General features: G+C 39.3%; 1 protein-coding gene across 3 annotated transcripts in view; it reads right to left on the minus strand.

Annotated features, from left to right (window-relative positions):
• Positions 1-235: 235 nt before the first annotated feature.
• HPS5 (HPS5 biogenesis of lysosomal organelles complex 2 subunit 2) overlaps positions 236-27479 on the minus strand; it is a 32066-nt gene continuing 4822 nt past the window's right edge. For all 3 annotated transcript variants that reach the window (XM_083500405.1, XM_083500406.1, XM_083500404.1), the window contains exons 2-23: positions 26899-27066; positions 26093-26203; positions 25090-25154; positions 23974-24166; positions 23009-23142; positions 21667-21882; positions 20707-20778; positions 19995-20083; positions 19297-19475; positions 18829-18987; positions 17622-17781; positions 15628-15751; positions 12926-13078; positions 12311-12382; positions 10181-10818; positions 9282-9402; positions 8323-8478; positions 7492-7611; positions 6476-6589; positions 5154-5260; positions 4074-4359; positions 236-2583 (exon numbers count right to left, since the gene is read on the minus strand). In XM_083500405.1, the coding sequence (XP_083356531.1) occupies positions 2523-2583; positions 4074-4359; positions 5154-5260; positions 6476-6589; positions 7492-7611; positions 8323-8478; positions 9282-9402; positions 10181-10818; positions 12311-12382; positions 12926-13078; positions 15628-15751; positions 17622-17781; positions 18829-18987; positions 19297-19475; positions 19995-20083; positions 20707-20778; positions 21667-21882; positions 23009-23142; positions 23974-24166; positions 25090-25154; positions 26093-26203; positions 26899-27012 (3444 nt within the window). In that variant the 5' untranslated portion in view covers positions 27013-27066 and the 3' untranslated portion in view covers positions 236-2522. The remainder of the gene's footprint in view (positions 2584-4073; positions 4360-5153; positions 5261-6475; positions 6590-7491; positions 7612-8322; positions 8479-9281; positions 9403-10180; positions 10819-12310; positions 12383-12925; positions 13079-15627; positions 15752-17621; positions 17782-18828; positions 18988-19296; positions 19476-19994; positions 20084-20706; positions 20779-21666; positions 21883-23008; positions 23143-23973; positions 24167-25089; positions 25155-26092; positions 26204-26898; positions 27067-27479) is intronic.

Raw genomic sequence — 27479 nt, forward strand, 5'->3', positions numbered from 1 at the left:
CAATGATTTCAGTTTCATAAATCCCTAGATTTAAATTCAAACCTAGCACAGAGAAAGCTGACCATTCAACAGGATGACCTGTCACATGCAAGCAAAAAAAAAAAAAAAAACCCAACATAGTACTCATGAGAATTATAAAATGATGTCCTTTATTTTCCAGCATGTAAACTAATATTTTATGGCCAATCGACTTTTTACATCCCGAATGTTACTGAAAAATGAGCAAAACGTTGAGTAAGATATATTAATTTTTATTAAAATCTGGATTAACAAAAATATGAACAAGGCACAAACAAAGCTGTTTGGTTACAAGCAATGTTTTAAAGCTGTTGTTTAAACATGAACAGTGACTACAAAATAAAGTATGCTTGCAAGTAAATTATTTTTAAAAATACAAATTGTTAAGCTGTAACAAAATGCAAAAAAATGTTTCATAAACTTTTAGTTGTTCCACATCACATTCTCTTCAAAAAATTCTGTGTGAAAAGTACCATTTCATGATTTTGTGCTTCTTTTTAATAAAAAATATCGCAAAACCAATAAGTGAAATCCAACCAAGTTATATTCAGAATAGACTTGTCAAAATCAATGGACGTAAAGTCTACTCTGAGCACAATTAACACACTGGCTATTCCCCCCACCCCCAACATGAGGTAGTAAACATTCATTTAAAAATAAGGCCCAGATTCAAAGAGCTGGAGGGTGAACTCTACACACACCTGGGCTTCTGGAAGTAGCCTCCACAGCACTAATGAAACCTGCCAGGAAACTCAGGGGAACAGCATGGGTCTAAGAAGATACTGTGGAGAATCAAGCTTTTGCACAAGATTCTTTGAACTGTGTCCTAAAAATATATATAAGGCCCTCAAGCATGTAAGTTAAGAAAGAAGAACTCAGTAGTATTAAATTACGTGTAAGTCCTTACAAGCTATACAGTAAACCTGAGTATACAAGATGATGCAATTGTGACATTTCAGTTTTCAGCTGAAGGACTATAATAATATTACACAATTCTGTAACCTTTCTCTAGCCCTGATTACCAAGCTTCAATAAATCACTAGTAATGTATGAAAACTGCATAGTTCTAACGTATTTAATACAAGAACAATGGGCAACATTCAATGAAGTCATACTCGGTGTCTCCCTTGAGTATGACTAATGTTAGATATCACCCAATATCTAATAGGCACAATTTACATGGACTTTGAGTCAAACCACCTCAGTGCATTAGGGAAAAAAGCACTATTTTATGTGTGTGGTGTGGGAAAGTTGCCAATTCCATCATCACCCCCCCAACAAATACTGCAGTGCTTTCCATTCCCCAAAAGGCCAATCTAGAGGATCCCCCCAACTTTCAGCAGATCTTTTTTCAAAAGATGTGGGAAGCTACTGCCAGATGGAGAAGCAAGTACCTTTGCACCAGGAGAAATAACTGCAAATTGCTTTGGATCCAAGCCTTCTCAAAAATGAAGCATCCAGTATTAAATAATCTTAACATACAAATGGAAACCAAATTACGTGAATATATCTTGATCAAATATCCAATGGTAGTATTAACAGAAATGTGGAGCGCATTTTCTTATACATCATTTCTGAAAACAGTCAAGCATTACAAAAAACAAAAACCCAACACCTAGATTTAGAAGGAAAAGTATATTATTATACCGATTTGATGAACAGGATCCTATGCGTGCATACTTGGGCATAAGCTGTATTGAACAGTGGGAACTGTTTCCAAGCATGCATGCACAGGATGCATTGTGCAAGGATGTAAACAAAAAAACAGTGCAAAATATTTTCTTTAGGATGTGTGCAGTGAGAGAGCACTATGCCATAGTATACAGGATTATATAAACTTTTAAAATGCCAAAATATTATGTTAAACACCATTTTTAATATATGCAAGTTCTGCCAGTGTTTACATTTAACTACCGGAATCTCAGTTCTGTTGATTATCACTTCAAATTCAGAATAAAATTTGTAAAATTCCACAGTGCTATAGTTATAAATATTTGGAGATTATATACTTGTTTTAACACCCTTTTATTTCAGCCAAGGAATCAAGAGTTATATTAAAAGTGTTTTAACTCAACTCAATTATTATACACTTAGTCCCTGCAATTACATTCATTTATATGCAGCTTTCTGAAAATGGCAATCTGCTAGAAATGTGATGGAAGTTATTCATTTGAAATTTATATGCTGAATGTGAAGCACTGCTTCCTACATAAAGAATCCAATTTTCACATCTAAACTTAATGCTAGTAGCTCAAAGGGGTTACCATGCACAAGCATTCTTGCTGAGCAAGCAGCAGCATTACAATTGTTCGTTACAAGTATTGGGTAAACATGCATTCAAATACTGAATGACGGAAATCCAGTAGAAAAAGGAGCTTCGTTATCACTTTTTCTGCAAATCTGACTAAAGGCATCTTCACTTTGACAGGAAAGCATTGCTGGGAAAATGGCACAGCACAAGAGGAACATGCTTCTTACTACTATCATTTTCCGTCATTTGTTTGCTATGCTTGTTGAGACCACAAAAATCGGTCACATCTTTCCAACATGGACTGAATCAGGGCTCTGCAACAAAAGTGAACACATAGGAGAAAAGAGATATTATAAAGAAATTGGGGACTAACTTTACACAGCAAATTTCATCAAATTCATTAACTCAAAAATGTGACTTTACACTTGTCTGCACTGCAGGTTGCTACTACTGCAACTTCTGGTTGTTTAAAGAAGTTGAACCTGCCACATCAGTCAAAATATTTATAATAATAATAATAATAATAATAATAATAATAATAATAATAATAATAATAATAAATTTTATTTATACTCCGCCCTCCCCAGCCAAGGTTGGGCTCAGGGCGGCTAACAAGCAATGGTAAAAACAAGTTGAATGAATACAACTTAAAAACAAGATTAAAATACAACATTAAAACACTGAAACATTAAAATGCAGCCTCATCACAGGAGGAGAAAGGAAAAAAGAAAGAGGGGGAGGGAATCAAATTGATTCCAAGCAAAAGGCCAGGCAGAACAACTCTTACAGGCCCTGCGGAAAGAAATCAGATCCTGCAGGGCCCTGGTCTCATGAGACAGAGCGTTCCACCAGGCCGAAGCCAGTGTTAAAAAAGCCCTGGCTCTGGTTGAGGCTAATCTAACTTCCTTAGGGCCCGGGACCTCTAGGGTGTTGCTATTTATGGAGCTTAAGGTCCTCCGTGGGGCATACCGGGAGAGGCGGTCCCGTAGGTACGAGGGTCCTAGGCCGTGAAGGGCTTTAAAGGTCAAAACCAGCACCTTAAATCTGACCCTGTACTCCACCGGGAGCCAGTGCAGATGGAAAAGCACTGGGTGAATATGCTCCCATGGCAGAGACCCCTTGAGGAGTCTCGCTGCAGCATTCTGCACCTGCTGGAGTTTCTGGGACAGCTTCAAGGGCAGCCCCGCATAGAGCGAATTACAGTAGTCAAGCCTGGAGGTGACCGTCGCATGGATCACTGTGGCCAGTTCGGTGCGGGAAAGGTAAGGGACCAACTGCTTGATGCGGTGAAGGTGGAAAAATGTCGCCTTGGCTGTTGCTGTAACCTGCGCCTCCATGGAAAGGAGGCGTCAAGGATTACACCCAAACTCTTAACGGAAGGCAATGGCACTAATTGGGCCCCCGCAAGAGAAGGGAGTTGGTCCCTCATCCCCATGTGGTCCCCTGTGGTCCCTTTCCAATTCTATGATTCTGTTATTCTGTCTGTTCATTTCATACTGCTCAGTAAGAAACATCTGCATTTATACAGAAGTGGGTCATCCCATGCCAGTATAAGCTATTCTATGAATTTTGTGAAAGAGATTTTCTAACCATCCTTGCTTCTGGTTTCAGTAAACTATAGCTTGTACCACATCTGGATGCAATGCTATAGTTTGCCATTAACTGAAGTATGAAGGTTCCAATCTTGGCACATGGAGTGTGTGAAAGCCTGAAGGCTTATAGCTACTTGAACATGCAACACTTAATCATGACACAGTATTACCTTTTGACACAACCAATTTCAGACCATTATCAGAAGACTTACCTTTGTCTTTTTTCAGCAATTCTTAGTATCTCACAGACCTTGGCAAATCTTTCAGATAATTCAACCATCAGGCCGCATTCCTGCAACAGCTGCAAGGCACGATCGGGACCAATTACTCTGGCCAACAGCAGAGCCACATTTTCAACTGTTACACTATTTGGCCAATTCGGATCACCATTACTAACAGCACCGCCATTTTGCATAGCTGGATGAGGAACACTACTGCAATGACTCTTCACAAGGCAAAGAAGGAATTTCCATTCTTCCATTGTTTCTGGAATTGCCCCTAAATGCAAAAGGAAATGATTTAGAGATCCAAACCAGATTGCTTTGTAGGACTTGATGGTGTGAGTTAAATTAAGCAGGTCAGCCCAGGCCAATCTTAGGTCCCTAGATGGTGTTAGCCTGCAACTCCCATAATCCTTCACCACTATGCCTGGGGATGATGGAAATTGTAACCCCACAATACTAGAGGACCCATGGTTGGGGTGGGGTGGGGAGATTCATGGACAGAATAATAGAGTAGATAGCAGGTGACACTGAGAGCATGTACGCAAGAGACAGGAAGAAGGATGGAAGTTTCCAACGATGGACACCTAACTGCATTTGCTGCAGGATAGAATGGGACATTAAATTGTTACGGCAACACTATCTCCATTATACTGGAACACAAAACACAAATTCAAGAGAGAGTCTGATTAAATTTAAATGAGCAAAAATAATAAATAAAAGGTTTTTCAAAATTCACAAGCTGCCAATGTAGAAGAGGGAAAACAATGTAGCAGAAATGCCACATTTTATTGTGTGCACAATACTGGTGTTCTACAGTACGCTTAGGTGTAATTGCACTGAAAAAAAAGGGTGCATGGTAACGATGTTGTTTATTTTTTCTTTTTCTTTTCTTTTCCTGCCAGAAATGCACTTGGGGTGATTACTTCCATAGCTTGGTTTTGTTCTTGTTGTTAAACTGTTTTATACTGACATTGATTTTAAAAATTGATAAATAAAAAGATGTCAAAACTAGTTAGTACAAGCAGAGAATGTGGAATTCACTCAAGAATCAAATTAAGTTTTACAAACCATGTTCTCTATCCAACAAGTTCATATCATCCAAACAAACAATATGGGTAAGGGCTTCAGGTCTTCTATCCAGCTCCAAACAGAGAGAAAGATATCCAGGCCAGAAGCTGTAACAATATTATGGAGAGTTTCACAAACCAAAAGTAAATACTTATTATGAGTAATTATAACCTGACTGACACTTCAATATACCACAACCTTCACTGAGAAGATGAGCTTCCTTCTATCTCCTCTCACTGAACAAAGAGTTACAAGTTTAGATCACAGGATAATATGCAGTATCATTTTTGATACTCCAACAGCATACGTCTAAATCCATATTCCATGCCTATCTTCAGGAGAATAATGACCCAATACACACCTCTCAGTATCTATTAATAGCAACAGCACCAATTTCCCCCTTAACACAGAACACATACACCTCCAAGTTAACCAATATCTTAAATAAAAAAAGTTATGCAATCAAATCCAGCTGGGAGGCCCTCTTCAATTAAAATAAATAAATCTAGTTTCTGGGAGCATAACAAATCTTGACGTAGCAAGACAGAGGAGCTCACATCCAAATTCACTTCTGCCTGGTCCTTTTTGCTGCTGCATCAAACCAAGTCAACATTTGGCTTAGTGTGTCATCTGATCTGAACAGGGGTTTGTGGTTAATCTCTCTCTTCACTAACCATGAGTTGCAACCAAGAGCCCTGGGGTCAAATGAAATGAAGGGAACCTAAATTCACAGCTGAGAACCCAAATCCAACAGATTTATATGGAACTTGGACGTACATTAACATTTTCAGAATTCTGTACTTCTTCAGCAGCAAACAGAATGCAAGACTTTCGTGTTACTACACCATTACCAACTGGCCCATGTATGCAACTCTAGCAATGGATATTTATGCTGTGGAGTGGGGAAGAGAGAAGAGGCAGGTAAGCTTTAACTCAGGGATGGGGAATCTGGGGCCCCCACAGGCTGAGCACTGGAAAGGCCACAGGTTCCCCAGCCCCATTTTAACTAAATCACAGTTGCAGCTTCATTATTTATTACTGCTGCTCAGTGCTATGGCAGGCTTTGGAAGGAGAGGTAAGCAGGCAGGCAGCAAACCTGAAAGCAAAGAAGCACATTAAATATGTACTCCAGCCAGCAAGCCACTGGCTGCTGGAACACACACAAAGAGCGTGATTGAGCAAATGCATAACACATACCCTGGATAACTACAGCTGAACAGACTAGACTATTACGTAGTGAAGTGAAACCAAGGGAGAGAAACATGCCCTCTTAGGTAACAAAGTTTCAAAGACATTAATTTTACCAAGGACTTCTACATTACCCATAGCTTTTGCAAATGTCAGACATCTTCTCTTTCATTACAGTGTCAGCTGGGAGTTTAAGCAAGAGTAAGATCAGTTGGTTATAGCCCCAAGTAAATAAATGTGAACGTGGCCTGAAAGTATTAAAGCAAAAGCAAAAAAAAAAAGTTAGGGAAATTACATAAGACTTTTAAAAAAATGATAGATAACACAAGTTTGTTTCAATTTGAATCAAAACACTGCCAATATTAAGGGAAGATTCATGCATGTTGCTTTAAATTAGGGAGGGGAACATGAGGTTGCACTACTCCAACCAATTCCCCACTGTTAAATATACAGTCGTACCTTGGAAGTTGAATGGAATCCATTCCGGAAGTCAGTTCGACTTCCAAAACGTTCGGAAACCAAAGCGCGGCTTCTGATTGGCTGCAGGAAGCTCCTGCAGCCAATCAGAAGCCGCGGAAGCCCCGTCAGACGTTCAGCTTCCAAAAGAACATTCGAAAACCAGAACACTCACTTTCGGCTTTCAATCGTTCAGGAGCCAATTTGTTTGGGAGCCAAGGCGTTCGAGATCCAAGGTATGACTGTACCTTTTAAGTAGAGATCTTTACCAATCTTCATTTGTACTGGAATTACGTTTTTTAGCTGTGCGCTTGTCACCCTGGGCTTCTCTGGAAGGACAGAACTTAAATTTAATAAACAACTAATAATATAATTCTTGATCACTGGCCATGCTGTCTGGGGCTAATACAAGTTAGAGTCCAACAACATATAGAGGGCCAAGGGTTTCCCATCCCTTCCATGTCCTAAGCAAAGATGTATCATATAATAGAATTCCCTACGCCCACACAGAGCAAGGTTATCCAAATCAATTATATAACATGCATTCTGTCTCAGTTCTCTCTCCTGAAGCTAAAAGACTGCTGGGTGATCTTGTGACTGTCCTTGTAACTGTCAAAAGATAATGCCTTTAGGAATGTGAATACAATTATGAAGTGTGGACAAACAGCAAGCTTGAGTCAAACGCTATTCATACCGTGGATTTCCTTGGGCATCCATTGTACTTGCTGTATGTGGGGCATCTTGAGAAACTGCCAAAGATAACCAATCTAATCGTAATGACTCAGGATGAAGAAGAGATCCTAGGAAGGACAGCCTAGAAAGAGATTGTTCACCGCTAATTATATGTGCATTCTGGCAATAAAAAGGATTTACAACATACAAGCAACTAGGACTAGTTTCACAATATGGCATACTTGAATGTCATTTAAGTAGTGCTGCCTTTTAAAAAGAAACTATCATCCAATTATAAAGAGCCAAAAGAAATGTTTAATGCCTTATTGTATACAACCATACTGTATTAGAATCATAGAATCATAGAGTTGGAAGAGACCACAAGGGCCATCGAGTCCAACCCCCTGCCAAGCAGGAAACACCATCAGAGCACTCCTGACATATGGTTGTCAAGCCTCTGCTTAAAGACCTCCAAAGAAGTTCTCAAATAAGTTAAAAAGTTAAAAAGTTAAAAAGTTCTCAAATAACCATGTCATAAATTTGATGCATGCAGGGGTTTTTTGCTAAGTTACTACCCACTCAGGATATTATTTCCCTTCTCAGAGACCTAATGTCATTAAGAAGCAACAAATATTTTAGAATCATAGAATTGTGGAATTGGAAGGGACCACAAGGGTCATCTAGTCCAACCTCCCGCGATGCAGAAATTAAAGAATCCCTGACATATGGCAATTACAACCACTATTTAAAATCCTCTAATGAGAGTCCACCTTTCACCGCTACCCTAATTATTACTTCCATGCATCCCATTCCTTAACTTTTGTTCCACAGAGTAAAAGAGTACAATATATACCGTTCATCTTCAGCCCTTGATTTGATTAGACTGTCTAAATATGCCAGGAAATGCTGAGGATTGCTTTTACAAATTTGCTTGATATCTGAAGGCAGAATAGAGGGACAAAACTTGATCAGGGACCTTAGCGAAGTTTCTCCAAATTTTTCATAAAGCCTGTATGAGAACAAAAGAGGACACAAAAGTCACACTTATTTAAGCAAACCATTCTCAGAATTATTATTTACTAGCATGGTATCGATCCACACATTTAAACATAGCTAACACTGCAAATGCAGGGTGAGTCTTTTAAAAGAGGCCCCATGGAACATGTGTACTCTGTATCCACGGGGCCTCTTTTAAAGGACTCGCCCTATATAACTGCAAGGTTTATCACAATACTAGTGAGGCTTGCCTGAAACTAGATTGTGGAAACAAGGGTCAGTCTTAACATTAAGCCAAATGTGGGAAACCTTTGGACCTCTGGATGTTGCTGAACTACAACTCCCACTATTCCTGGCTGCTGACCACGATTACTGGAATTGATGGGAGTTGTAGTTCAACAACATGGGGGGGGGAGGTTCCCCACACCTGCACTGAGCAAAGTGAGCAGATATTGGAAACAGCACCATCAGCTCCATGGCTGTTCCTCAAAAGGCCTCTGACCATTCCTCTCTGCTGGACACTACAGAGCTATGGATGCTATAAGACATGTTTTTGCCACCATACTGCCTCAGGTGTTGTGAAGGACAGTCACATCATCAGTGCTGAATTATGTCAGCTTCTCTACCTATAATGGGAAGGGGTACCATCTTGCCCTTCACATCAGGTAATGAAATATTATGGGCCAGCCCGAGAAAATGCAAGTATGAAACCGCCTCCCATTAATAAAAATGCAAGAAGACTGATCTGAAGAGTGACTACATATGCCAGCCTAGTATTAAATAAGATGTAGTCAAATTATGTCAAATGGTGAATACCTTAGGACATGTGCTAGCAACACGGGAGCATCCCAGGGACCCAGATCCACAAGCAATTTCAGTATTCTAAACATATCTCCATTCTCCAGGGCCATAGTGACTGGACTAGTCCGAGTCAGTTCTGAAACCAATAATTTTACATGTAACAACAACTATATTGAAAAGTAACATTAAGAACAGGAAACATGCTAATTTTCACACAAACATTAAATTGGGGGGGGGGAACACTCAAGAGCTAAACGGTAACAAGAAAAAAAATCAGTCAATGTAATTCAGGAAATATTTGAATTAGATTTTACTTTTGTTTTTATGAATGGGAGTTAGATAAAGCTTTCAACTGCATTAATGTTAATTAGGAATAAACATATAAAAAGCCCACTGTGTGATCCCAATGGCCCTAGTTCAGCATCCTGCTCTTACAATGGCCAGCCAGATGCCTGTGGGATTTGAGCACAAGAGCGCTCTCCCCTTCTGTGCTTCCAGCAACTAGCTTTCAGAAGCACTACTGCCTCCAACTGTAATTCCAACTGCGGAGGCAGAGCATAGCCATCATGGCTAATTGCCATGGAAAACCCCAGACAGCATGCCCCATATTTCAGCTTGCAAATATTTTCAACAAATTTCATTTTGAACAAATTCTATATAAAGCTTCGACACAATGACAGACAGAAGATCCTCCAACAGTTCAATCTTACATAGATCTGCCTGGAATCAGCCCCAATGAGTTCAATACGACTTACTTACTTCAAGTTAGGTGTGTATAGAACTGCACTGTGAATTCATACAACTTGAGAATCGTAGAACTGTAGGGTTGGAAGGGATCCCAAGGGACATCTAGTCCAACCCCCTGCAATGCAGGGATCTCAGCTAAAGCATCCATGACTGATGGCCATGCTTACCTTTTAATCCTTCCACATAGGTTTCCCAAACTCTAGGATGATTGCTATGACAGGTTATAATACATTGCTTCAGCCTTTCCAGATCCAGAAGAAAAAAGTAGTCTTTTATGAATCTACAAGCCAAGGCATCTGAATCTTCTGGCTGCACATACTGTTCACCATTAATCTGTGAATATTCATATACATTTAATTCAAAACATAAAGTTGCCAGCTCTACCAGATCTTTCTGAATATTCTCTGGTATGAAACATGGAGAATGAATCTGAAAAGAATGGTTAAATGTGGTTTCCGACTTCTGATGTTTGCTCAGTATTTTATCAATTTGACTGCTACTATTTGGCTTGGTATTTTCTTCCCAGGCATCATCTTGTTCTTTATTTACATCATCATTTTCATAGTTTGTTCTCAAGACAGGCAACTGTTCCATATCTGCACATTCATCATGTTGAGGCACTTCCACATTTTCTTTGAAAACTTGCTGGTCTTCAGGCTGCAAAGGCATCTCATTAGATGAGCTCTCATCCAAAATGGCAGATGCCTCGAATCTAAACGTTTTTTCCAGAAATGGAATCCAGTTTAGCAAAACTGCTCTCAAGTACTGTGGCTGTAACAAAACTAGTGGATCCTGAAGTCTGGTTCTGCAAAAAGGCAAAATGCAAACTTACAATTTGATTTTATACCCACAAGAAAAAGAAAGCAAATTATACTGCCAACATTGTAGTTCTCGTAAAGAATCTCTTATATGCGTTTTTAGGATTGCAACCCACAATTAATACTTTGGGCACAGTTCAGTCCACCTTTCCTACAATACAGCTACATGGAAAATTTGTTCCACATATGTGCAAAAGCAACACAATGAGTCATTTTGGAGAATGGAAGGTTTGTGTGGACTTTCATAGCCCCATCTTAGCCAGCTTTGATGTTCCAGAGTTAATATCCATGGCTCCTAAACTTCCAGATAAATCCTAAATCTAACAGTAAGCTACTTTTCTAAGAACTAGTATTACAGTGTATGGAGAAATATTAACATAGCATTACCTCGTGCACAGTTTTAAAAACAGTCAACTTTCATCTGCGTAGAACAGGCATGGGGAATCTGTAGCTCATAGGCTAAATTAGGCCCAGCAGGTATGTTAATTTAGGCTGTGAGGCTTTCCCTACCCCCAACTACGCCCACCTGCATCACACCCAACATCACATGTGTAGCAGAGAAAGGCATGGCTGCAAAGGAACAATCAGGAGTATTAAGAGTACACTCTGCAAGCAGGACCTTTCAAACTGGGTACTAAGCCCCTGGGATGGTGATGGTGATGATGATTTAGTAAATTTGTTGGTCACTTTATCTTGCCCAAGGCAACCCAAAGTGACTTACAACCAGATTGGCTCTACTCTGGAAATTTCAGCCAAAGCTTCCATGGGGAACAGATCCATCTTCATTTTCAGGCACAGAATGAATCCAAACCACCCCTGTGAGTGTCCTCCTGATACTTTCTTTTGAAGTTAAGCCACCTGACATCACGGCAGCATCAGGGAATGAGAGGTGGGCAACCATCAGGGATGGGGAAATTAAGGGTCAGGAATATACTGGTGTTTGTTTTTCATTTCTTTTTGCTTTTAACTTGTTTTTAACTTTTTAATTATTTGCCTGTTTGGTTTTATGGTTTTTGTATTGTTGTATACCACTGTGATATACCGTATTTTTTGCTCTATAAGACTCACTTTTTCCCTCCTAAAAAGTAAGGGGAAATGTGTGTGCATCTTATGGAGCAAATGCAGGCTGCGCAGCTATCCCAGAGGCCAGAACAGCAAGAGGGATTGCTGCTTTCAATGCGCAGCGATCCCTCTTGCTGTTCTGGCTTCTGAGATTCAGAATATTTTTTTTCTTGTTTTCCTCCTCCAAAAACTAGGTGCATCTTGTGGTCTGGTGCGTCTTACAGAGCGAAAAATACGGGTATCTTTACAATACAGCAGTATAGAAATCTTTTTTATAAATAAAAATATAAATTATACAAAATATTCTACTAATGTTTTTAATATATTTTGATCCTGCCCCTGCTCGATAAAGAGCTCAAGGTTCTCCTCTCCCTGCTCTGCAGATTGTATCCTCCGAACACTTGATGCCTTACTTACAGGGTCTCCATAGTTGCTGCCCCAAGGTCTTTAAGGGGGTCCTCTTCATGAGGCTGGCTCTGCAGCTCAAGCCTTGAAAGAAAAAGTTAATTTTAATAGCCAGTGGGAGGAATGAAAAACATTTCCCTGTCTTACTCCTAAGTTTGTTTCAGTAAAACTCTATACCACCTAGAAGACAGGTCTGTATAAAAGCACCAAAGCCTTTCCATTTTCTTTTCACTTTGGTGGCTCTGCTCACATATTTTTCAGCGCTACAAATACAGAGTTATGTTCTCTTCATCTAAAAATGATGACCATGCATTCCCAAGCGTGTTTCTGGGCATGGGTTTATTACTATATTTCTGTTACCAAACCCTACCCCAACCACATCTTTCTTAGTAAGCTTGGTATTCCATGTCACAAAGTCAATTGCATGGCTGGATTCCAGTGCCACTTCCAATAGCCAAAGGTTGCTTTTTGGTAGTATTGCAGTATGTTACTAGAAATGGGTGATTCAGAAATGCATTTGCATGATGACGAGTTAAAGAGTCAACTGATAATGCAGTTGTTCTTCCTGCCTCATCATCCTGTTGAAAAGAAAAGGTTGCTGCACAGGCTAAAGGAGCTTTTACTCACTCTTCGTCTTCTTCTCCTTCCTCTTGAGGTTGGGCTAGTCTAGCAGTCATTTCTGGAAGCTGTTCTTCATCTTTAATGTCCTGTCTGATTCTATCAGGACTCCCATGAAGAGTACCAATCTTTTCTGTGGTCTTACGTACAAAGCTAGAAACACTGTAAGTTAAGTGTAAACATGGTATGAGCACCAAAAAGGAAAAAATCATAGATTAAGGCAGTCGCGTGGCACCTCAGAATTTATCATAGCAAGAGCTTGCACAGGTCTTCTTCAGATATATAAAGCAGATCAAGAAGATGCGTACAAGGCAAAATTATTTTGGTCAGCATAAGCAGAGATTTTAGAACATTAAACAATGTTGATCTAGGATTGTTAAAACAAGGTTAAAGAAAATATGGTTAAAAGCACTAGTACCCCACATTAGCTGATTGCTGGGATTAAGCTATGTGTTTTAGGGAAAAATTGAACCTAAAAAGTGGAAAATACAAATATAAATCCTTGCTTCTATGATGCTCTATCCACATAACACTGTTGATGCAACAGCACTCCTATATCGAACATAATACTTGAAAGGACACCATTCATTCCAGTTTTGTTTCATGTTTTGGGGCTTTAAAGGTAAAGGTAAAGGTACCCCTGACCATTAGGTCCAGTCATGGCCGACTCTGGGGTTGCGGCGCTCATCTCACTTTATTGGCTGAGGAAGCCGGCGTACAACTTCCGGGTCATGTGGCCAGCATGACTAAGCCGCTTCTGGCGAACCAGAGCAGCGCACGGAAATGCCGTTTATCTTCCCGCTGGAGCGGTACCTATTTATCTACTTGCACTTTGACGTGCTTTCGAACTGCTAGGTTGGCAGGAGCAGGGACCCAGCAACAGGAGCTCACCGCGTCGCAAGGATTCGAACCGCCAACCTTCTGATCAGCAAGTCCTAGGCTCTGTGGTTTAACCCACAGCGCCACCTCCGTCCCTTTGGGGCCTTAGGCTATGTCTAAATGAACAAAGGTAAGTGAAATCAGGGAGCTGGTGTAGCCAAGATTAGATGCATTGTTTCTATAATGCTGATACAATTTTTAGCATGTTAGATTGTATAATTGTTTCTTTTGAATAGAAGAGAGTAATCAACACTATAGCATTTGTTTTCTCCCAAGTATGCAAAAAGTGCTGGATACAGATGTTCAATCATTAGAAAATAGGAATAGCAGTAGAGCAACACCTTTATTACGATCACAAAGCAATATCACAAAGCTTTCAAGTGTACAGAATTCTTCATCAGGCTCAGTGTTGACCAATTTTTTGAAAAAAAAGGAAGTGGGAGAGAGGAAACATCTGGGCATGGTGAAAAACCCCAAAGTCTGCAAAGTCTGCAAATGCCATGCTGAACACACTGTGTTAATCTAACTGGAGGATTGTGCTGGGTGCAAATTATGTTTTAGTTATACCAAGGACTACCAAAACTATATGGCCATTCCTCCTTTGAAAACTGTAAAGCAAGAAGTTAATTAGATATGAATGGCTGCTGGCTTTTATATTTTCAAAAGGGAAAATATAACAGCCACTATTTCTTTGTTCCATTATCCTTTGTAGCCACTTTCAACCAGAACAACAGTTACAAGCATTGTGGGTGCATTATACTGAATTGTCATTATCAATTCCATTGTGGTGGTTTCCAGCCTCTAAAATGTTAAAATGCAGCATCACTATATGGCCCAAAGGCAAGCAATCTGCTTTTCCCCCTTAAGACCTATTCATTTACTTTGCCATTTTGGTTGATTCTTCATTGCCAATTCAATGGAAAGGACTAAAAACATCTTTTAAATTTCAGTATTTTATTTGACCGTTCTATGGCCAATTTTTCAATGCAGGAATGAAGAGACATCCACATATCCCCTGAAAGTAAGTATGGCTCCATTGGCCTTACACAGTAATGCTTTCTCTGTCTTGTGCTGAAATTCATAATCAGAAGAGTCTTCTGCAGAGTCCTCCAAGCAGGAAACATCCTGATAACTTGAGGACCTCAAAGTTAATCAGATATGAAGTTTGAAACAGAAGTAAGTGCTGGGAACCTACAGAGGTGGGATCCTTCAACTATATCTTTCTTATATTTATACACAAATGGAATCAATCCCATTTCAAATCTCCTGTTCCGATCCTGAATCCATGGTCTGAGAACTCCTCGGTTGTGCCCTGCATCTGGTTCCAATCATGAGAGGACTTATTTGACTTTAATACTAATTGTTTGCTCCTATTGGTTTTAAAACTCACCATTTAGGATATTATTGACCAATGGGTCAGTCACTGAATCCTTACTAGATAGCTCTGTATACCCTACAGCTGCCTTTAAGCACTCAAAGCATTCCAAACTGGCACAACTTGGGATTGTTTAGTGTTATACTTGTAATGGAGAGCTAGGTTAAGAAGGATAATGAAAAACATTCACAGTTGCAGAAGCATGACCCACATGTCAAAATTAGTGGTAAACAGCTGAAGATTCATGAGCCACCCAGGATAAGGTAAGCTTTCCCACCACACTCTTATGCCCTTTAATTATTAAGAAAAGACTTTTAACCCCAGCCCATCTTCAGCTAGCTAGTTTCAAGGAGTCAAAGGCTAGCATGGAAAAATGTGGCATGAGTGACAAGTAATGTTTAATGATTGGACAAAACAAAAAGTATGTAATGGGTGAGGAATTCACATGTGATTTTACCTGTCCTTGACAGCTTGAAGAGAGACGAGGGGAGATGGGGAACGGAATGACAATGGAATACTGAATGGAAGAAAAGTCTCATTCCGATCAGTGTCGACCATCACAGAAGCATGAGATACAGTGTCTAACAAACAAAATTAAAATTTAAAAGTCATAAAATGGAGTGATTTGACAACATATGCTTAGGACTGATCAGATGCTGTGCTTCACAACAGATTTTTTTCACCTCCTTCAAGTAGGTATCAATGCCAAAAGCCATTCAACCATAATTACCGCCTTTTGCCAAATCAGATGGGAAATAACAACACAATCTGAACCACCAGCATTTTAGGTGATCTGGCAGTTATACTTTTTTAGGAAAGCTCCTTGATTTGTCAGATAACTTTGGGCCTAGTTTCAAAGCATCTGTAGTAAAATGCAGCTTGAAATAGGAGTCCTAAAACAGACTGCTAATATGCATTCAAGGTTTGGGCAGCAATTTAGAATCTACAGAACCTGAGGACTTTACAAATGTGTGTGCGTGTGGTGTGTATACCACACACACACACACACACACACACACCCTATATCTATATCTATACCAGTGTCTCCTGGAATCAATTATGCAACACTTAATTTAGAGATGCAGTTTTCACCAATAGCCTCAGTATCACTGATATTTTAGAGTGAGCAACAGATCATTTCCACAATGTATTAAGCAAAGTGACAAGCGGCAAATGGAGCTTACAGTGTAAAACCTCCAAAGGCAAGAGCAAGGGGTTTACAGAATAAAGAGCATAGGGAACACACAAGAAAAGCAAGTACCTTGCTGCTATTACCACTGTTTCAAGAAACCTGAATGTCTAAATTCCTTCTTCATCTTAATTTATGGAATCAGAAGCATTCTTGCAAATAAACCTCAAGCATGCAGTTTTTGCCCGAGAGAAAATTACAGCAGTTTAAAAATCTTAATTTTGTATATGAGTGAGAACAAAGGAATCCCTTCAAAGAACAGAAGGGACTATTCATTACAAATGCTATCAGGAAACAGCACCAAGCAAAGCATACATGTATAGCCTTAATCCAAAACATGCAAAATCTACAGCTTGACGTTACCAGCAAATTTGGTAAACCCCCATATTCCTGTCATCTATATTCAAACTACTGTTGTTCTAGGGGAATATTCATTGAAAGAATGGAGTATTTATCACCAGGCCATTTCTCCCTTAAAACACTGCATACAATAAACAAAGCTCTCTTACAGCCATTGATAATGTGGTAATGACTCAAAACATTACTTTTCATGTACAAGACTAAACTATCCTCCTGAGGTCCAATGAACCTCCTTCCATTTTACAGAAGGAATACAATTTTAGCCATAAAAGTGAAACAGCTCCAAGTTTTGAATCCCCACCATTACACACAGAATTGCTTAGTTCCTATAAAACACTGAATCACCTTGTCAGCCAAAAGCTGGTGTCACTCTGAGATACAGAACTCAGGTGCTTACAGAGTTTCACAATAGCTTGACTGTAGCAGAAGAGGCTAACAGGCTTCTGAACACAAAATCTTAAAGGAGAGCCATGAAAGCAGCAGAGGTGATTATGATTTTCTACTTGAGTGAATTTATGAATCAATTTTTATGAATTGAACAGGATAGCAACCTTCATTTACATGACAGGGCAGCAACATCAAGAGTAGGTGACATGAAGCAGTGATGTCTCTCTCCCACAAACTATCAGACTTCCACCTAAGAATTACATCACCTGTTACTGAAATGATGAGGTACAACCTTTTAATCTTAATAAATTACTTTGGCGGAAAACATGACACCAGCATTCAAAACTGTCGCTACATAAACAAGTTAAATGATAATTTGTAGGGGAGTGTAGAAGTCCCTAACAATGCCACCAAACAGCTGGAATTAGCAATAACCTTGTTTTCAGAGCCTGCAGCAAATCCACATCTATTTACAGGATACACACACATGAGTATTTAATAAATGTTTGTATTACCAAATTCCTGGTGCTCTTCTTCCTGGTGTGTGTGAAATTCTCTCAATCTTTCATCTTCTGATAGAGTTTGGCTATGTAAGGAGCAAGAATCCTCATCAGATTGGCTGCCTCTTCGGCTAATAACACGATAAATGCCAGAATCTAATACGCTGAAACTTTCCTATTGAGAAATCATAATGTAAGCTTTAAAGTCTGCCTTTATAAACTTGATCCAGCCAAAAGACAAGCCACTGATTTTAGTACAGAAGTGCACACATTTAACTCTCCTAATGAAATAAATGGGAAATGCATATGAAGTCAGAGCAGGAACATGCTCTTGCTATTTCTAGAGTTCATCGATATTATAATACTCCAATTTATTTATTTAAAATAGTTTTATACCTCCTTTGAGAGTAAATGCTCTAAGGGCAGCTTATCTACATAACACAGAACAATGTAACTAAGATGCAATGAATAATACAAAGGGTTGTATCCAAAAGGTGTTGTTCAGCTGGCAGTAAGGCTTCCATTAGCAGAACAGGGAGGGAAATGATTTGGAGTGATTCACCTTTTCCCCCCTATAGGCGTCTGCACCTACTAAAATCTGCTCTAAAGGATTTTGCAAGCCTCTGAAGCAGATTTAGGGGTGTGTGAGTGATTCAGTGGCTAAAAACTACTTCCTTCCACTGACAAAAGTCTTACTGTCAGGTGAGTGACACCATTAGATACAACACACAAAACACCGACGATACAATAAAAATAAAACATTGGGAAACATGCAACTAATAAAACAAAGAAGCCCAAGCAACATTACTCAAATATAATGCATATGTGATATGTGTTACATACAAAATATAATACATGTGTAAATGTAACATTTGTGTTGCCTAGCTATTTTTTAAAAGGCAGAACTGGTTTTGCAGATAGGAAAAGCCTCCAAGCAAGATTACATTTATTCCTAGACTATTTTGATTATATGCATATTTATTGTATTATAAAAGCTCTCTCTATACCTTAGCATTGTGACTTCAGATCTGCTATAACAACAGATGCATCTTGGAACAGAAAATACAGCCCAAACTATAGCTCCTATTATAAATATCAAACGCACAAAATGTACCCACTTTTTTTAAAAAAAGCTAACTATAATGAAGCACTGATAAAATATAATTTTAAGGGAATGAAAATATAGCTATAATATGGATCGCATTTATAGGAATACGCTTACATGTGAAGAAATACTGCTCCTCCTGCTGCTGCATGCGGAATCTAAAGGCTCCAGCTTTGAGATCAGTTCTTCAAGTTGAGTAATGATATCACTTTGTGTTGAAAGATCCAACTGAGATTTCAAATGTTCCAGCTTATCTATGGGAAGAGCTTTTCTTGCCTAATGATGCATAAAGTTTTATTAAACAGGTTAAAATCTACTATTTTATTTATTTCATAACTTTATACACCGCTTGACTGTAAAAAAAAAAAAAGCACAAAACCCTCAAAGCATTGGGGTGCTGCTGCAGGGGTGGGGGGAGAGAAGCAAGGTGTAAAAAACTTTCCTTCCCTGAAGTTCCTTGATTGCCACATTGGCCTGGATCCTAAGGTAATAGATTATCTTTTATTTGCATCGCATGACTTACTATTTGTCAGAACTGCTTTTAAAAATACATTTTTTAAAAATGATATATTAAGCTTTGATTACCCGACATAAGACAATAGAATTCTGGAAGAGGCAGCAGACCCTGGCTGCAAGCGTCCAAAAGCTTCTTCTAAGTAAACGTTCTATACATTTTTCCACGGGTAGAAGGGAAAGGTGAGAGACTTTTCCACTGGTGTGCAAACAGAAGAGCTCATTTTTATATACTGCAATATCATGAATATCTAGGCAAAACAGATTACAAGAGTCAGTACAGAGCTCCCCAATGTTTAATACTATACTTCATATTAACCAAAATAGTCTGATTGCACCTTTCAAGATTTTCATGTTTATAAACATATGAAAACTAGATAGGAGAATGCTTTCTTCTTCAGGCACAGCTAATAATCACCACCACAAACAAGTGCAATTTGCCTGTCCCAGTGCTTGTAAGAAATGCAAGCCTGATTTCCCTATCAGTCTTTATGCCATTCCATATCTAAAACAGGGAACTGTTTCAAGCACTTGTGGCTATTAAGAAATAAAGTACATGCTCATGTAGAAAAGTCTTGTTAGCATTACCCATTTTGCCTGATGCAACACATTTCCCCCCACTGTACACTGCGTGCAGCAGCTTCCAATTCATGGTGAAACAGGTATCAACCTCACTTCTCGCAAAGGCAGAGTGAACTTTATTCTGACGTATGTACAGTTTCAAGAGCACATAAAAGAGATCCAAGTTCACTATAAATAATGTAATTTACCTTTCACTTCACTCCAGAGCAAAACTTGAACATTTTGTGGAATGAAAATATAAATGCCTCTTTCTGTCCATGTCATTACACAGTGCTCACTGTAAAGAAAAAAGATGTGGGTATCCAGAATTTGTTGTGATCACAACACACAAAAAATTTGAAAGTTTGAATGACAACATTCTAACACCTTCCATGATGCAGCATTCACAACATACATTTAACGCCCTATGATACCTCCTTAATCAGTAATGGGCTCCCCCAAAGAATTCTGGTAGCTGAGAGTGCAGAAAGGTGTTTGGAGACCCCTTTCCCCCTTCTAGAGCAACTATTCCCAAAGTGGTTTAACAATCAATCCCTCTTCACAGGAAACTCTGGGAATTGTAGCTCTGTAAGGGGGAAAGCATTCTCCTAACAACTCTCAGCATCCTTAACAAACTCCAGCTCCCAAAATTCTTTGGAGAAAGCCATGACTATATCAAAGTGCTTTAAATGTATGGTGTGAATGTGGTCTCACTCAGCGTAACTACTGCACAAGGTTGGTGCAGGGACAAAATACATGTTTCTATCCTAAGCAACATGGAAGGCAGGTGAGATATAAATGCAATAATAGAAAGCTCAAAGAGATCATTTAACCTAAATGTACCATTTGTCAACTAAATTTTCCAGCTGATCTGAATTGTTTTAGTTGCAGGGCAACAAGAAGAAATGGCTTCATATTTACCTCAAATAAAGCAGCCTAGGAAAAGCCAAAGACTGAGGGGAGCAGGCTGAAACTTTATATTCCAGATCATCCCTTTAAAAAGAAATAAAGTTTAATCAATTAGGTTTATTCGGTTTTAATTGTTGGATCAAGCACTGTTTAAATTTTTGTTTCAAGAATCGAAGTGTCTTTCTGAATTATTTGGCATTGCTCAGTTATGTATGGCTGTTCTTTTTTGTTGTTGAACCCTTTTATATTTGTTTGGTTTAGAGAAGATATCTTTCCCTGAACTTTATTTCTTCTACTGCATTAAAAAACCCCACCACCAATATATGTATTTGTTCCCAATTAATAAATTATCAGGTTGGATCCAGAAAAATGTTCAAAGAAGAGCTAGCTCAGTGGAAGGTGATTCCCTGGCAACCTCTCTTAAGGACTGGCGAACCCCACAAAAATCAGATGTAATCATCTGAAAAGCTTGGCGTTAGATTAAGCAACATATAAATCCACCACAAACAGTGTCTTTACAGCTGGGCTGCTTTCAGGAACCCGGTACATATCTGTGCAGTTAGCAATTTGTTCAAAAAGATGGCTGCATTGTTAAAATTTGCCCAGGCTACATGCACCACTTCCATAAATGTGGGGACGGGTACCCACAAAGTGGCAGCTCTGCAAAACATGTGAATTGAGCCCCAGGCTCTAGGCTTTCATATGTGCTGAGATTTTGGGCTCCCTAAGCCCTAATTCAAATCTTACACTCCACCAACATCTGCTGTGTATCTCTGTACCACAAGCACCACACCACAAGCAATGGAAAGCAGGACAGAAACCTAAGAAAACTCTCGATTGACATCAGCCAAAGTTACTTTCACCCACCCCATGACCTCAGTCACAAACATTACAGCACTGTTCCCCCACCATAGGAAAACCACAATCAAGATGAACACAAACACGTAAAGATTATATTGCTATGACCAATACCTTAGAGTCACAACAGGCAGAGGCGGTGATGACAAGAGCTGTTTGAATTGATGTGTACTTAGCACCTCCCCTTCAAAGTTCACCTCCCACATCCGTGAACCAGGACGTGCACAATATATCAAAGGCTGTTGGCTGCCACAACTCTTTCCGGCAGGGGAAAAACAAGATCCATATTCACCATCTCTTTCCTTGTTTCCAATTTTCCAAAATTTCTCCCTATATAAACCAAAAACATTTCGGGGAGGGGGGGAAATCCTGTTTTAATCATTGTGGAATGAAATGACATGCATATCTTCACAGTTGACACATTTTTTACATAGATTAATGTTGGCAACCGAGGAGCATGCGGCTGAAATTGAACTGGCATTTATTCATTCAAGAACATCTGCAGAAAAGAGTATTCCCTTCCAAAGGGCAATGGAGGAGGCAACCAGCAGTTGGGCATATATTTGGCAATTATGCCTTGGAGTGGAGAAGATAATGACATGGGCCCCTAATTGATTCATGGTGAGGGAGAAACAGTTAAACGATGGAGAGGCCTATGGCAAAACCATATTTGTAGTGATGCATCAGAGGAGGAGATGTAGTGAGCAGTTAGCATTGTGTTTTTTACACAGGACGTGGGTGGCATTGTGGGTTAAACCACAGGGCCTAGGACTTGCCGATCAGAAGGTCGGCAGTTCGAATCCCCGCAACGGGGTGAGCTCCCATTGCTCGGTCCCTGCTCCTGCCAACCCAGCAGTTCAAAAGCACGTCAAAGTGCAAGTAGATCAATAGGTACCACTCCGGCAGGAAGGTAAACGGCGTTTCCGTGCGCTGCTCTGGTTCGCCAGAAGTGGCTTAGTCAAGCTGGCCACATGACCAGCTGTACGCCGGCTCCCTCAGCCAATAAAGCGAGATGAGCGCCGCAACCCCAGAGTCGGTCACGACTGGACCTAATGGTCAGGGGTCCCTTTACCTTTACTAGCAGTTCCAGATGACTTGATAACAAAAAACAAAAATTAAAACATGAATAAACTAAATTGTGTGTGGAATTCAACATCACACAACTGCAAATTTTCTGTCTGCACCAGCATATCAGTCTGCCAGATTGAAGAGTTTCCTCTCATGCGCTGTTCTAGGGGGTTCTCCCAACCTCCCAGAACCAATTTCAGCAGACAGGGGGAGCTCTGTTGCAGAAGCCCTGGAGTTAGGTGGATTCTGCTCTGTTTCTTCAGAAATGTGACAAAATGATTACTACTTATTACTAGGTGCAAATTAATGTTAAAAGTAGAGTTGCACATGATCTGCAGAGAATCAAACCTAGAATGACACCAGCATTACTTTAGAGTACATTAATTACCTCTCAGTGTCACATAAGTAAGATCGGGTAAGAGAAGAGATAAGCAACCTTCCATCCAAATAATCAAGCTGAACCACACGAGAATCAACAGTGGTTATAATCTGAACTGGAAACATCACAAATGCAGTGGTAGCCTAAAGAAAGGTAAAGGAGAAATGTACAGTGAATTATTTCAGCACTAAAGGAAAAATAGACTTGCAAAATTGATTACATGAAACTGGAAAAATACACAAATAAAATTCATATTGTTCAGGTTGCATTTCATTTTATTTTAAAAATGCCTGGATACCCTCTCTGGAGTTCTAAATGCTCATCAGTATCTAAGGATCAATAAGACCCAGGCTTAAACATGGAGAAATAAAACATGAACTGCAAAGCAGCTTCCAGAATTTTGTCCTCATGTTTTGTCTTTTTGCAACAAAATGTTTGTATCAGAATTCAGACATTACAATTTTTACAGCTCATGTAATGCAAATAAGATTATCAAGATCTACATGTGACCACCTGCTTAATTCTGTAAGTTTGGGCACAAAAGCCACACACAGTTGAATGTTTCCCTTTATGCACGAGTTTGCATATACTCTAGCTACTTTCATGGTAAGTACTCCTCTCTCATGGTAAGTATTCCTCACCACTGCAGTAAATGTGGTAAGGCCTATGTTCCTTCCTAAGGTTGGAATTGGGGAGTGTACAAGAGATCATTTCCCACATCCAAACTGGATGTCTCTGGAAAATCTCAGAAATGCCAGACCAACAAAGATCAGGATGACAACAGGGGCTTGTGTATATTATTGTCCCTTTGGTGATTCTCCAACACATCAGAAGTACTGTGATAAACTATATGATTCACTAGCCTCAGTCTTCCTCTCAGCCTTGGAAGATCCTAGTAGCCTCAAAATCTGGCTTAGACCAGCCAAAATGTGTAGAAGCCTGCTCTTATGTTCAAAATCTCACTGAAAATTTACCTTTCCTTGTTTCGATGTATTAATCTTGATGGCAGACACTTTGCCCACATGATCACCAACAAAAACACGAAATGCACTAGTATCCCAACAAAGAGCTGTTATTTTTCTGCCTTTGTGCTCAGAGGACACATAAATCCTTTCTGGTTTCCCACGACGTTCCTGATTCAATTCCCAGACAACAACAAGGCCTTGGCTGTAAAATATAATAACTAAATTACTAAAATAAAAATAAAAATCTGTCATCTTCTCACAAACCCTCACATATTTAACAGTGTTCAGAACCTACATACAAATATTTATTTTATACAGCCTTTGTATGCCACTTGAGCAGCTTACAATAAATTTATTCAACAAATACTGTACAGTACTTGAAAATGTAGAAAACTGAAATAAATCCAAGTTCTTCTGATTTGTCAGCTCATGAACTTACTGCATCTCTCTCAGCTTAAGAGACACTGGCCTGGTTCAGACATAATGACAAATAATGGATTGTCATTTGAACAATAAGCCACAGTGGGCCTCAGCCTCCCGCCTCCTCTTCCCATTCATTTGCATGTGAGAAGAGAAAAGAAGCTTTTATTAATTTATTATTAATATGGTTTATAGGCCACTCTCCATTAAAAAATCCCAGACTGTTTAGACTGCAAACAACAGATCAATATCCCAACAGTAAACAGCAAAATACATTAAAATCTAACTACAACAATGAATAATAAAAGGAACAGATATAACCCTTCCACTTATAGTTTGCTGCAAACCAGTTTGGCATTGTGTTGAATGCAGCAAATGCTGGCTTGTGTTTGCTCCATTTCAGATCCAGGTCTGAGGTCTAAACAAATCACAGCTGGTTGCTTTTGGTAGCAAGAGCAAAGCAGAAGTGGAAGAGCCTAGCCTTCCACAAATGAAGGGAAGAGGAAGATGGAGTACATGTGCTCCTATAAATATGCTATACTTTAAAATGGTTAGCCTCTAAATGTTTACATTATTTTCATCATCGGAATGGATTCCCTTATTTGCATTACTGAAATGCCTCTACCATTTCCCAAAAAAAACCCAGTACTGTAGCGCCAAAACAGTAATCCAACTTGTTTCAAATACATAAATAACTGTTCTCACCTTGTAGCTACAGCAACATAGTCCTCATCATGTAAACAAAAGGCAATGCGGGAAATGGCACCTTCCTACCAGGAGATAAAGCAGATTTGTCCTATTAATATTTAATGCCTCAGCAAAGCCTGATTTGTAGCTGCTATGCGGTTTTTTTCATATTCATTGCCCACTCCCTACCTGATTTTTGACACATGAAAGAGGGAAGCAAAAAACAAAAATCTAGGTGGACTATCCCTTTATCTCACCAACTGACCTGTGGGAAGGATTCCGGTGACGTAATGCTTTGAGATTGATATTGATAGTGTGATTGTATTAATGCATTTTCACTTTTGTTACTTATAAGCTACCTTATTAGGCTGAATATAAGAGGTCTGGATGGTGGCAAACTGAAAACAGGCCGTTTCTGCAGTGACTTCTAGTTTGTGGAATGCTCTCCACAGGGATGCGCACCTGGTGTCTTCATTATATATCCTTAAACACTGGGCAAAAACATTCCTGTTCTCCCAAGCATTTGGCTAATGGCCATTAGAACTGGGGAGGTTGTTTTTTTTTGTTATTATGGTATGTATTTTGGGGTTTATATATCGTAAACCACCCTGTGATCTTTGGGTGAAGAATGGTAAAAAATAATAATTTAGTTTTGATGTCTAATTGGTCTTCTTGATCTGATTTCTGCATTAGCTACAATTCACATTTTAGAAGATTTTCTTAGTCATCTAAGGCCTGAAAGAGCAGCTGAAAAGACTTGGAGCGATATCCAACTAGCTCACACTCAAGAGTAGATCACTGAAATGAAGGCACTTAAGGCCATTAATTGCAGTGGCTCTGCTCCAAGTATGACGTGGCAAGGTATCATTCTGAATTTTGTAAATGAGATACAAAATTGTATCTAAAAAAAAAAACCTTTATTTTTATTGTGGTATGCTTTAATGAAACAACCTTCTCAGTGTCTGCAAATAACATTTCATTCTTAGCCTGAGGTTTCTTAAAAGCATTCCTTCAATCTTACCTTATGAGTGAGAAAAAGTCTCTGTTTCCGGCTATCTTTCTGGATTAGATTCAGGCCTCCACCAGAGCTACCTAGTGCCAACCATTTTTGAGAAACTGCTATACATGTGCACTTTAGAAAAGAGAAAAAGGATAGCGTTAAAAACCAGCCAGTTGCTGTAAGAAAATACATTAATGATACTTGTTTTATTTTCAGTTCTACTGAGGAAGAAAAAAAATCTATCATGGAATGGGGACTCTATTTCACTCTTACTACTGATCCATTATAATAGCAAATGGCTCAAAAAATGTCTTGCTATGAACTGCTTAGCATGACAGCAACAAGGTGTTGTCTCTCCCGTAAAGAAATATAAACCACTTACAAATTTCTGTTGAAGTCTGTAGTGGTATCTAACTAAATGAAAGAGGCATCTCCTTGCGCCCTTAGAATTACAGAGTATAGCTAACAGTGCCCTAAATTATACTCTCCAATAAATAGTACAGAACCAACTCTTGCATATTTTCCTTCTACTTGATAAAATAATTTGTGAAATCCATTAAACAGATAAAATCTTCTCTTCAAAAATAAGCAGAAAGTTTTACCATCAAGTTCTCCCCACATTCAGAATATTATCTTCTTAACATTTGTCTTTTAATTCTCTATGATTGAGAACTCCTGCTTTAGCCTCAAAGCTTCTTGTAAAATTTTATGCCAGTGGATGTCTACAGTTTCCACCTTGGAATGTATGCTATGAACTACAAGTACATGGTATTTCTAAATGCTGTTAAGCAAATATCAACATTATAGCAATTATGACTTGAACGCACCTTCAGACGATTAGAATCCAGCCTGAGAGCAGAAAGGAGTGGACTGAGGCACTCAAACTCTGCCAATACATGGCTGCAAGATTCAGGTACCACAGGCATAGACATCACTGGCATGAAAGATACAACAGTCTCTCAAATGTTTGTTATTGTTTCATTTTCCAGCTCCACCTATCAAAATGAAATATAAAAATGTGAAATACAACTTCTTCACTTGTTAAACATTTGGATTCCTATACATTTATTTCTTCTGTGAAGGTACATAATTTAACATTTAACATCTCAGTGATCACGAGTAGGAGGAAGAGTTACGCTAAAACCAGACTATGTCATTACAGAGGAGGCAGGTTTAGTCGTTGTCTGAGGACTATCCCTGCCTCCAGGTCTGGTCCTGACCGGACGGATACTAGAATCAGCAAGGGATACCCACATGACCTGAAGGTGCTGCTGTGCAATGCCAGGTCAATGATTCATTAGACCACTGCCATCCATGACTTGATCATGGATGGAGGATTTGACCTGGCATGTGTAACAGAGACTTGGTTGGATGAAGCAGATGGGCCTGTTCTTGCCGCTGCTTGTCC

The sequence above is a fragment of the Podarcis liolepis genome (assembly GCF_965112155.1).
Source record: "Podarcis liolepis genome assembly, chromosome: 1".
Classification (NCBI taxonomy): Eukaryota; Metazoa; Chordata; class Lepidosauria; order Squamata; family Lacertidae; genus Podarcis; species Podarcis liolepis.